General features: G+C 41.2%; 1 protein-coding gene across 2 annotated transcripts in view; it reads left to right on the top strand.

Moving 5' to 3' along the window:
- The first annotated feature begins 487 nt into the window (after window positions 1-487).
- MFSD2B (MFSD2 lysolipid transporter B, sphingolipid) overlaps window positions 488-12628 on the top strand; it is a 35626-nt gene continuing 23485 nt past the window's right edge. Inside the window, exons 1-4 of one of the 2 annotated variants that reach the window (XM_075750516.1) lie at window positions 660-793; window positions 3413-5094; window positions 5560-5676; window positions 9561-9685. In XM_075750516.1, the coding sequence (XP_075606631.1) occupies window positions 5089-5094; window positions 5560-5676; window positions 9561-9685 (248 nt within the window). In that variant the 5' untranslated portion in view covers window positions 660-793; window positions 3413-5088. Of the gene's footprint in view, window positions 794-3412; window positions 5095-5559; window positions 5677-9560; window positions 9686-12628 lie in introns of both variants that reach the window. The other variant, XM_075750515.1, reaches the window with a different exon arrangement.

Below are 12628 nucleotides of genomic sequence, written 5' to 3'. Positions count from 1 at the left end.
TTCTCTCTGATGCGGAGCATGCTTGCAAGACCATTTTCCCATGGGCAGAGTGGTGGCGGTGAACTTGTACTGCTTAAATAATGGTGTTGGCTCCAGGGCCGTGGAGGGCGGCAGCAGCTCTCCCCCTCAGCGTGTTTCCTGCGTCAGGGGCAGCTTTTGTGTGATCCCATGTCCACTTGACAGGAGACAGGGTTGCTGGCACGTGGTTATAAATTCATATAAATCCGAAAACAGTGCATCTCTTCAAAAGGTTAGAGCTGGTATTTTTAGACTTTGAATGCAAACAGCCCCAGAAACCCTCACAGTCTTACATCCCATCATTAAGCACTTCACAGCGCTTAATGAGGTGAGGCGGGAGCAGCGGCCGTCGGGGACGGGCAGGGCGGGCGGTGTGGCGGCCGTTCTCGGGACGTTTCCAGTACACCACAGCTGGGTTTACCTCACGGACGGCTCCCGCGGCAGTCCCCGCAGGAGAGAGCGAGCCGGGAGCTGCCCCGCTCCTTCTCGGCAGTGGAAACGGCATGGAGGCACGGAGGGCGCGGGGGTGTTCAAGCCGCCCGCAGGCCGTGCAGCCCTCGCCCGAGGCGGGGAGAGGGCTCCTCTCGCGGGGAATACTCTCTCCCGAGCCTGTGGGGCAGCGATAGCGTGAGGGTGGGGGAGGATGCCACCCGCTCTCCCTCTCCTTCCCTCCGCCGCCCCGGGCGCGCAGGTGTTGGACGGGGCTGGGGGTGCTGTCCGCTTTGCCATGGCGGAGGCTGCAAAGGACGCCCCGGAGCGCTCGGCGGAGGAGGAGGTAAGGGGCTGGGGAGGGGGAAAGGCGGCCGTCGTGGGGCTGGAGGAGCCCTCGCCCACAGTCCCGGGCTGAGAGCGGGGTTGGGTGCCGGCGTGCGGAGTGGTCCCTCCCGCGCTGGATTTTTATTTATGGAAGGCGGGTTGGGGCAGCCTGAACTTGCCGCTGCCGTGTTTTGTGTGGTGCTTCTTGCGCGGCACAGCCTAAATCAGCGAGGTACCTGAAATACCTCTTAAACCCTTACCACCCCCCACGCACACTTCTCTCCCACCAAGCAGCTGCGCGCAACTCTAGTATTTTCCCTTTCTAGTATATATATTGCACTATACGATATTTACTGTCCACTACTTCGCTTTCTGCTCGCTCTTCCCTCCGGGGCTGTCTCCCATCAGGACAGGTGGGTATCGGTAGCAGGAGAGAGGTGGGGGGGGGGTGTCTCTCTCCTCATGAAGTTTCATCAGCTCCTAACTTCCAGATGAGCGTTGCAAGTGAGAGAGTACCTAAATGCTCTGTCTTTAGACTCGATGCTTGCCAAGATAGGAGTGGAGAGGCGGGTAAGAGGTGAGTGAGGACCCCCTCACTCCATGGGGGGGTTCAAGCTGTGGGGCTCATCGGATGCTGTGGGCACATACTGCTCTGGCTTGAAACTTTGTGTTCAGAAAGCATCTGAGTGAATTTATGGCAGAAGTCTGAAGATTTTAAACAGCAATATGCTCTCTTTGGCTCACAGAACTCCTTAGCTATTCGTTACTGGCAGCTGGAAGAATACCAGGGGAAATCACTGCTGTGTCCTGCCCTGTTCGTGTGCCCTTTGTAGGTGTCTGCACCCAAGCCCTGCTCCTGGTATTTCTTCCACTCAAGGGTGGGCTGATATTGCTAAGAAACCTGAAAATGGTCCTCAGTATGAGGGACCTGGGATGCCACCTGTGACTGTCACACTCATGCTTTTAAGAGGCAGTTGTATGGTCACTTACAGAACAGAAACATTACCAGTATTAATTCTATGTTGAGAGAAAAGCTGACTCAAAAGCTGCTCCTCATTAGCTACATTTTCATTGTTTCTTGGATAAACCCTGACTAGAGTTTATCTTTCAGTCACAGCTTTTGCTCTCTCATCTTACTGCTTTTAAATTACTTGTTTGTTCAGTTCTGGACTTGACTGATAAAGAATAGCTTAGGACAAAATGTGGCTGCTCCCTGCACCCATAATGTTCATGCAATATCTTCACACAGATGCAAAGAGTTGTTTTCAATGTGCTTAAATACTTTCTTTAGAAATAAGGTGATCTGTTATAAACATTGTATTCAATTTCTGTTCTGTTGGGGAAGGGAAAATTTACAGGCAATGAGAAGTATGGTTTTAACTTACAAGAGAATTAAAAATAAAAGAACTAGAGTGTATGAGATGCATTAATTTTCTCTAAAAATGTTTAAACTTACTCTTCTATTTAAGGAGCAAAATAAAATCTCTCAGCTATTATGCTCTCTTGGTTTATCTTGAAACACAGTTAACATTGCTATGATGAGGGCATGTATAAGTACAAAATTGTCAAGTTAATCTGAGAACAAAAAAAAAAAGATTATAACTTCATTTGCTCTTCCTTTCTCTTACCTCTCACCCTGTCCTCTTACATTCCTCCTAAAGCTTGTAGAAGCGGTTTGATGTTGACATTCAACTACACCACAGGGGTCTTGAAACAAAATTTTCATTGTAAATGCTTTGTATTTTGTTCCTTATTTGACCACTGCCTATACATTCAGATCTCTAGTGAATTTTTGGAGTACTTTAAGCTTGCTGACAGACTTACACAGGTGAAAAAGGTTCCACTGGATTTCAGAGAAATCAAGCAGCTTCTGTTGCTTGAGGTGGCAATGCAGCAAGGAAATTCAGCCTTAAAAGAAAAACGTTAGTTGCTCATAGTCAATGTACTGCCGTTGATCACGCACAAGTGTCATGTCATCCTTCTCAAGACAGTTTCTGGTGTCATTTATTGGCGATATCATGTACACCCAGCCAAGGCTGGGGACTTACTCCTTGCGATCCTGTAACAGGCAGCTGCCACGTGTATCTTTTCTACTCTTAGCCGTGAGCCCAGGAAGTTAGAAAGAAGGAAATGTTTCAGTGTTACTGGTGCAGAGACCAGTTCATTTTTACCACTGACTCATATGATACTGAGGTAGAAAACATAGTGGTTACCATATAATTTCAATACAGAGAGTCAAAACAGATTATGGGCTGCTTCTTTTGGAAAGAGACACCAGAATGTAGGGTCTGAATGATTATTTTTCAGCAGATAGAAACTCAGGGGCACTCAATGAAATTACCAGGCAGGTCTACAATGACCGCAGTGGCATTTCCTTTCACAGTAAGTGTCGTTCACATGTAGCTCTACTGTGGTGTATTATGACTTAAAGTATGAATGAGTTCCAAAGGAATTAGGCAAAATAAAGGGAGAACAGGTATTAAACAGTGATCAGGATGTAACTTCCATTTCTGGAAGTTCATGAGCTGCTGATTGCTTGCAGATTTGAGGTTGGCTGAACAGGACACCATTTTATGCTGTGTCTCTGACAGCTTGTTTTATTCTGAAAATAATGTTTATAAACAAAATTTAATCATAGGTGAAAACTTTACTGCTGTGACCAAAGTATTAACTTTGCTTCAAGGTGATTTGGAAGCGTGGTTCAGAAAGTAGTTGAAGAGCATCCTGGGTATGTGTGGAATTTTAAAAAAATATAAATGTATTAAGATGGTGAATCTTCTAACTATGAAGGTGATGTAAGGTGCCTACAGCCTGTAAGTTTAGATCTTGGTTGACTGTTTCCTGTACCACAACTTTAATACAACTAATTCTTAAGGACTTAACATTCTTTGTGTTATAAAAATATTTATGAATCATATATATTATATGGAGGCATTTGCCTTTTCTGTATTATCATGGCCCTAGCTATTGAAAGGACGAGGGGTGTAAGTCAAGTGAGCAAGATTCTATAGACCCCACGAGTCTAGTAAAGCTCACATTTAATAGGACTTAAGTATGAAAAATGGAGTGTTATTTTGTACAGCAAGGATGTATATATAGTCTGTTTGTTATGTTTAAAGTCTCTTATCAAATTAAATAGTATATTGTTCTGATGAAGTCTGTCTTGTGACTGTTTACCATTCTCTTTTTTTTCCTGGAAAGACGAAAATTGGCAATATTGAGTACCGGTGAGGCCTGCTGTGGCAATACCATTTTGCAGCTCATGTCCTGACACTGTTGACTTTACTTGGGCATGGTAATGGGATGACACCCCATCTTTCTCGGTGGAAGCACAAAAAGGAAAGAGTCCTGAGAGTCGCGCTTGCTTGTTCACACCCACTCAGATAAAACAGTTCATAGAAAAATGATTAGATGATGAAAGATTCTGTCTAGATGTCTGAAACTTACAAAACTCTGCTAGTTAGTAAAGATGATGGTACTTAGTACATTTAAATATGTTCAGAAATTAGGTAACGTATGAGAATATTATCACTGTGGTGGATCTCATTACCATCTCTCTATTTTTATATCCTGATCTAATGTGAGAATTAAGGGCTTGTGTATTCAGTTCAGAGAGAAGGCAGATCCAGGATTAATATTGCTGCTCCTCTTTTCTTTTTCCTACAGTTTCCTGGTTCCTGCTGACAGCAGTCTTTAAAGAAAGATTGAAAGTCTAAAAGTCTGAATTTGGATTGGATATGTTGTCCCTTTAAAAGGAATACGAGATTAATACAGAGTCATTTTTGTCATTTTGAATTTTATGGCAAGAAATTAAGTCTCAAGATTTTTTTTCATGGCTGTCCAGTATTCTGGAACTTCTACTACTGGAAAACACAGTGTTCTTCATTAGAATTTCTGTTAGACTCTGCGTTTTTTGTCTTTTAAATATTGTTATGAAACCTTATTTTCAGCTTTTATCTTACACTTACTTGGCAATTCTATTAGAGAATATTCTTGGATGCTTATAGTACTTTTCAAACATCAAAAGACAAATGAGAGAACAGTTTTGCAAAATTTTTGAAGCATGTCTCGAGTGACTTAGAGTCCTTCCTAAACAGGATTTGAGCCCCAAAATCACTTTGCCTATTACGCCAATTTTCACAAAACATATAGAAAAGTCAAGTCAAAAGGAAGATGTGCAAAGTCAAGTGATTTGCCAGGGTCACACCAGCATTTTGTGTCAAACTAAGGAAGGATCAGAGCACAAATGTTTGGGACCTATTCAGTCTGCATTTGACTGTGGAACTTTCCTGCTATGAATATTGTCCAATTACTATGAAAGTATATACCCATTATTATGGTCTGAAAGATAAATACAAGAAATTATTTTTTAAAAAAGTTTTCAACCTTTAAAAAAATCTGAATTAAACATTCAAAGACAAAACTAAGTTCAGAAAATAGTGTAACAGTATGTACATTTCTTTGATGCTTCTTTCTTGTTAGTAGACTTGTTCCTTTTTAATAGTTGGTGAGAAGCAGGTAGGTAAGCCTAGATTCCTTTGTAGGAACACTGTAATCTGTCTTTAGGGGCTGAATTAAGGAACAAACCCATTAAAAATCAAAGCAATGAGCATCCAAATGCCTGTTGATGATAGGGATTGAGGGCATATGAATTTGTTAGTGGAATACCTGTGAAGTGAATAACTGAATTTGGTGTTAACCTTAGATTTTAACCTCATGGCTTCTGTAGCTTTTAACTTGTGTACCTTGTTTTTCTCATCATTTCTTCTGCTTCATCTTGAACAGGAATACAGGCTCTCGATTTGCAGCAAATTATGCTATGCGATAGGAGGTGCCCCAAATCAAGTGGCAGGGAGTGCTGCTGCTTTCTTCCTACAGATTTACCTGCTAGATATAGCCCATGTAAGTAGCACAAGAAACCTTTACAGACTGTAGACTTACGTCAACTCTGATGTTGTCAACAATGTCCCTGGAATGATAAAAATGAAATAGCTAATAAAGCTTTTAAATTGTATTGTTATCATTGCCTCTAGCTTTTCAGCATCCTGGAAACTGCATAAACTTGTCTGGAAATAATTTTTTCTTTTTTTAACTAGTTTCCTTTCTGTCTTGAAGTGGCCATTGCTTGCTTTTACTTTGGGATTATTAGTAGAGCTTTAGGCACTGTAGAGCTCACATGCTTGCAGACACAAGGAAAAGCAGTTCTCTGTGTCAAGAGTCAGAGAGTGTGAGAGATGAGACATCTGAAACATTAATAGCACCATACTGAGGTTGTGAAGTTTTGTTCGTTTGGTTTAGTTAAAAATCACTGCAGTTGCAACCAGTAGTCAATGTAATTTTATTTGGTTTGTCTAGGATAATCTCTTTGCAAAGAAAGCTGAGTTATCCTTCCTGAAGGTTCTTTGCTTCCAGTCTGTGGCTTTCTGGTGCAGAAGCAGACCTGGTAAAACAAAGCGGTAGGAGTCATCCCATTCATTGGATTTTCAGCTGCTCCAGCTAGATTTCAGGACAGCGGAGAAACAAAGAAAATAAATCCATAAGCATTTTTTACTGTTTTGGATTGTCTTGTATATCTGCGTGGTAACTAGGTGGGACAGATAAAGTATTACAGGATAGAAAAAAGGATTTTAGGGAGATGAGGACAAATTGCAGGGACTGTGAGAACAGCTGTAGCTGAAATCATGAGTGGCTTTCAGCACTGATGATTATTTATTTGCTGGAAAGAACAGGAGGTTCTGGATCAGATGTTGTTATTTGTTTGCTGTTAAGATGTAGAAAGACAGGTTATCATGACTTGGGGAGTGGAGGTGTCCAAAAGATTTGGTTTATGGTTTTCCTTTAAAAGTCTGATACCAGAAACTGAAGCAGCAACACAGTAAGACTGGCATGTAAAATTGAGATCTTGAATGCCTTGTGGAGATCCAAGTCACAAGATCTAGAAGAGAGGCCAGTTTTGGACAGCAGAGTCAAAGATGGCAAGTGGATGGTGTGGAGTCTGAGTTGGAGGTGGAACGGGTAACTCAGAGATGCAGCAGGGAGATGGATGCGGCTCTGACGACAGCTGTTTCACGCTTACATCAAGGATGGCAATACAAACCATTGGAGATGATGAAGCATGAACTGAATGAGAAAGACACTAATGCAATTTTCCCAGGGTGCTTATAAATATGGCAATTTCCTCGCTCTCTGCTTATCACAGAAATTGAAAATTCTTGAAGCTAGGGACTGTTTATTTCTTTATGTGTTTGTGTACAGTGTCCAGAAAGCTACGGTCCCATTCTTGCATCTTTGGGCACTACCTAAATAAATGACATAATTATAATTATTTTGTTAACAAGCTCCTACTGAAACCCAATAATTTTGCTTAATGTTTGTAATGATATGCTTACTACTTCATTAAGGGGCTTAATTATTTGTTCCTTGATAGTTTAGTTTGTTCTCTGAAGTAATCCTGCAGGGACAGAATTTATTTCAAGGCCTGATAAACAGCTCTGAAATCCTGTGGGTTTTTCCCTATATTTTCAGGAGAAAGCATGTAATTTTATAGTCACTACCTGGATTTAATTCTTGCCCACTTAGAGGGCAGAACTGTTTTAGCTGAGAGATTGTGAAACTCGCTTTCTGTAATCTTTCAAGCATAATCAGGAGCCTTTCTAAGGAAATTACATTTGCATTCACTTTCTGTAGCTTACAGTTTTTTCCGTATGAATTCCATGTTCCACCTAAATTACCTGTACAAACTACAGACATATAAATGTAACTCCAAACCACACAGGATCCTTGAGTCAAATTGCTACAAAACACCAAAACCTCTGATAATAGGATCCTGATCTTTATTCCTTTTGAGATGGGTAAACTTAGCATATTTTATCTTGTATTTTATTAATACTGAGAAGTTTCTGGCATTGGTGCTGACATACAGATTTAGGGGCTAAGAAAATGCAGCCAGGGGATGTATAAGCCCATACTGATGATGAAGACAGGGTGACTATACAGACTCCACTTCTAGCATAAGAGAGGTTCTCATTTTCTTCAAGGCTTTCTTCCACCTCTTTTTGTCTAATATCCACTTCCTTTCTGTCTATTCAAGTTATCTGAACAAAATACCAATGAGAAACCCACACAATTTGAATGTTTCTGTCCCTGTCCTCCTCATAACTGCAATATTTCAACCCCTGTATCTTTCTGACTATTATTTTGTTCTTGTTTTGGCTGACCTGTCTCTTCAGAAGCAGTAGTGACTTCTGAGCAGTTCCAGTGCAGCCCCCATGGCAAGTCTGCCTCAAGGTTGGTGGGCTACTTGCCACACTGGCTGTGGGAAGGCACAAGTCCGCAAAGGTGGATGAGGTGAACGTCAGCAAACTGCTGTGGGACACAGCCCAGTGCTCATTCCAGCCTTGTCCTACATTGTAGCAATAGGATGCTTGGAGAGCCACCATCATTACCTGCTGGAGACTACTGTTCCCAATCCTTCCCTGTTTGTAAGCTTTCTAAGGTGGAGTATGTGTCTTGGAGCTAACGGTGTCAGGAAGATTGGCTGCCCTTGCAATTTCACCTAATTTGGGCTAAAATTTAACAGGTGCGATGACAAAAGTGCATAGCATCTGCCTTTAACTAAGGTCACCCAGGACATTCAGAGATTCTTGCTTCTTTCTTTCACCTCTGAGGGAATACCTACAGCAAATTCTGTGAGCAAGGGACCTGCACCCGCTGGAAGCTGTGCGCTGCTGCCGAGGAGGCGATAAGCTCTGCAGAAAAGTAGGGGATACCCGCTCAAGCTTGGTGCTTTATCAGCTGCATTTGCCAGGCTTCCTGCTGTGTTGGAGCACTGATAGCATGAAGCAGCATGTACGTGAAGGGGGTTGGTTTGTTGTCGCTGTTTAAGCTGCATAGGCTGTTTCAGCAGTCTCTCTCTCTTGATAATTGATTTGAGGAACATTCATGTTTATATAATTTTCAATGACTTTTCAGGCCTATAACTTCAGTGGCATGAACTAAGCACTTGCCTAACCACTCTGTATTACAAATTCCTAAACTCTCTACAGATATATGTGAAAAATAACTACGCTGCCTGGGATATAGTGTATTTCTATATAGATACTTGAGTATGGTCCTCCTGGATTAACTTCAAAGGTTTTTCTACTTGGCCTTTTTATTCTACTGTAGTCCATGAACATTTTTCAAGTGAGATTTGTTGGACATAGTGCTGGCAACTTTGATTTGAACAAATGTGCCTTGCACAGTTCAGGTGTCACAAGTTTAGTTCTGAGTGGATAAAGTCTGCTGTGCTACCTCTCCCACAGCCACATGCCACCAGTTGGCAGCCTTGGTAATCTCAGGAGATGAAAAAACATGGATGCATGTAAACAGCTCACTCTACTTTTTTCTAGATCAGGTCAAGATAAAGATATGGGGAAATGGGGCTGTGTGGAAAACAAAGTGAGTGGATAATTACAAAGGGACTCCATCAGGTTTTATGGCTAAAACAAGGACTTCAGTCTACTATTTGACTACCTGACTCATTTTCCTAGTTCTAAACACATCCATAATCTCTCCTTCCTTGCACTTTCCCCCTCTAATCTCTTCTTGCATGATGCCTCTCTCAAGGTCTCATTTTTTTACTACAGGTAACCAATAGTAATTTCTATGACAATTTACAAAACATGTCTGCTGCCATCATTGTTCTTTAAAACACTGAGGGTTTTTTTCTGGAAAGTTGCTTTATTCTGTTTCATTGTATTGTGAAACAATGGCTCTTGTTTACCGTATTGTGTCTGTACTTTCAGATTACTCCATTTCACGCCTCTTTGGTGCTGTTCATTGGCAAAGCCTCAGGTGCAGTTACTGATCCTATTGCTGGCTTTTTTATTAGCAAAAGTAGATGGACAAAAATTGGCCGTCTCATGCCTTGGTAAGCAGAAATGTGTACGTATATTTGCATATGCCTTTCAGTACCTAAAGGGGACCTACAAGAAACCTGGAGAGGGACTTTTTACAAGGGCATGTAGTGATAGGACAAGGGATAATGGCTTTAAACTAAAAGAGGGTAAATTTAGATTGGATATTAGGAAGAAATTCTTCCATGATGAGGGTGGTGAGGCAGTGGCACAGGTTGCCCAGAGAAGCTGTGGATGCCCCCTCCCTGGCAGTGTTCAAGGCCACGTTGGATGAGGCTTTGGGCAATGTGGTCTAGTGGAGGGTGTCCCTGCCCATGGCAGGGGGGTCGGAACTAGATGATCTTTAAGGTCCCTTGAACCCAAACTGTTCTATGAGATATATATATATATGAGTATTGTGTGTGTTGTGATTATACAGTCATCTGATTGAATTACACTAGTCTTTCTTTTCCTGTTTCCCAGACAACAGTGGTTGTATTCATTCTACATATATAAAATAAAAAAGAAAAATTGTCATCTGTTTCACTTGTTCACCCCTTGAAAACATGGAAGAGATTTTGTACCACTGGAAACACAAAAAAATAAAGCCAAGACACTGGGCTGTTAACAAAACTGGAAGCTCAGATCTAAAACTTTCTTGAATCATGGTTGAATTTTCACCTTTGTCTAGATTCCTTTAGTTTGGCTCCACTCCTCCACAAAGTTGGAACTTGTTTCTACTTATGTCCTAGTGTGCCTTCACTTCTCACATCACCCTTCCAGGAGCTCCATTAACTTTAATTCCCTAGGCCTTTCAATTCCATAAAGGATGTGTGTATACATGTGGAACAGATGTGACATCATGGCACTGAAGGGCTCAGTAACCAGCACCTCCCTGACATCGTTACGTTCTTCCTTACAGCAGTCATTCTGGTCCTGCTTCTCTTACCTCCCCACAATCAAAATACTTAATTTAAAAATCACCATGACTTTTATAATGGAATGAGATGCTGTAAGATTTTGATCAGCACTTCTAAAGGGACAGAGTGATGTTTCACTGTGACATACTTATCCCTTGTGGGCACTCTAGCTAGTAGACTTTTACATGTGCAGTCCACGTGCTGTAAGGAGGGGTTAGAAGAATGAATGTTACTCATATAGGAAGGAGATTGACAGGTGTGAAGCAAGAAAATTGGAAAGGAGTGGTCCATGTTAGAGGAACCCAAGCTCATCTATGCCATAGGACACTTATTTGCTGGGTCTTTTATATTTTGGAAGTCAAGGGAAGATCGAGCAGTTTATGAAATGGAGAGTCTTTCATCGCTGCTCTATCTCATGTATTATAAGGATGTATTGGAAGATATTTTGAATTAATTAAACACCCAAATATTAACAAAAATCTAGGAGTAAATATGGTATCCTGAGCAAAGAAAATGCATTTTCATGGAAAATAAGCCCAGTTTTTTAGCTAGTAGTTCTCTTGCTGTCATGTGGTTTTAGGGCTACAGAAACGTGCCCGTGGGCAGCTTATATCTGACAAAGACTAGAAGGCAAGTACACGTTGGAAGAAGGCTGAGATCAATTGCTCTTGGCCCCAGCAGGAACAGGGCCTTCAGGTCAAAGTTAAGCTTTTTGTCAGGAGCCCCATGGGAAAAGAGGATTTGGTTTGTGGCCAGGTAAATAGAGTCCTTTTTAATGAGCACTGAATTAACCAAGTAACAAAGTTATTGAAAAAGAAAATAATGAGATTTTAATACAAATGCCATTAGATGTATTCTGATGCCTTTTTTTTTTTTTTCAGTTCTCTGAAAATACTGTAAATACATGTGTTTAGTGTTAGCGTTAAATTGATGTTAGGATAACTCCCATTCTAACACAAGCATGAACTTATCATCCCTTTGCACTGCAAACCAACGACTGTACAACTTACACTGCATTTCTTACAGGAAAAGTGCTTATCTAACCCAGCCTTTAATATGCATTCATCAAATAGCTGCTTTTTTTCCAGAAGGATTTTGTCTGGTTTTTGGTAATGATAACTTTTTTCCACGGGAATTGTGTTCCTACACTTTGGAGGTCAGACCGTATTTATACAAAGCAAAAAAATGGGTCTTCCATTAGCTTAAAAATACTTTAGTGTTTTGGAATTATTCTGACTTCTTAAGTACCTAGAGTGAAGCAATGGAATTGGCTCAGTCATTAAAGCTTGTCAGCAAAGCAAGAACATTAGTAAAGAAGGTGAACATTTACTGGTCTCAATATAATAAGCAGTCATCAATCACTATTGATCTATTTTATGTGACGTGTTTAAAAAGGCATAAGCAGCCATTGACTTGAAATACACAAACCTGGTCAAATATTTTGTCAAAGGAGATAATAGTAGAAAATCAGATATTCAGCAAATTCAGCAAGGCTCTGAAAATTCACTGACCATTAATGAGGAAAGGAAAATGTGGAAAGAGGAGGGAAGAATACTAAGAGGGTTATTGCTGAAAAGTTGCACAAAAAATTAACTATGACAATATTTTACTGTGGTGACTCTATCTGGACATCAGCTCATGCTTTTGGAGAGGAAGGTAGATTCCCCGAGAAGTGTTAGGATTTGAGTTTTATTTGTATTTTCCATTGCTGATCAGCTGTGGATGAACTGTGGCCTGGGGACTGGAGGGACAGAGAATGCCAGAACCTGGCACTTTCCTTGTAAACGTTCAGCTCCCAGTGATGCTGTCCATACCAAAGAGCAGTGTGGGAAAGCCATTGTTTTACTGAACTATTTACCCACATTACTCTTTTGTATTCCAGGTTTTCAGTTCACGATTGCAAAATAATCAGCTGACCCCCAAATTCAGTAGTGCTGCTGTGAAGGGATTAATCTGTTTTCTCTTTTACATGTTTGGATATTTTTTGTTGGGATCTTGGTCATCTAATTACATTGTTTAATGTCTGATTGACAAGAATACGGGAGAGCCCTGATGCTG

Source organism: Balearica regulorum, chromosome 3 (genome assembly GCF_011004875.1).
Source record: "Balearica regulorum gibbericeps isolate bBalReg1 chromosome 3, bBalReg1.pri, whole genome shotgun sequence".
Taxonomy (NCBI): Eukaryota; Metazoa; Chordata; class Aves; order Gruiformes; family Gruidae; genus Balearica; species Balearica regulorum.
This window is presented reverse-complemented; position numbering and strand designations above follow the sequence as displayed.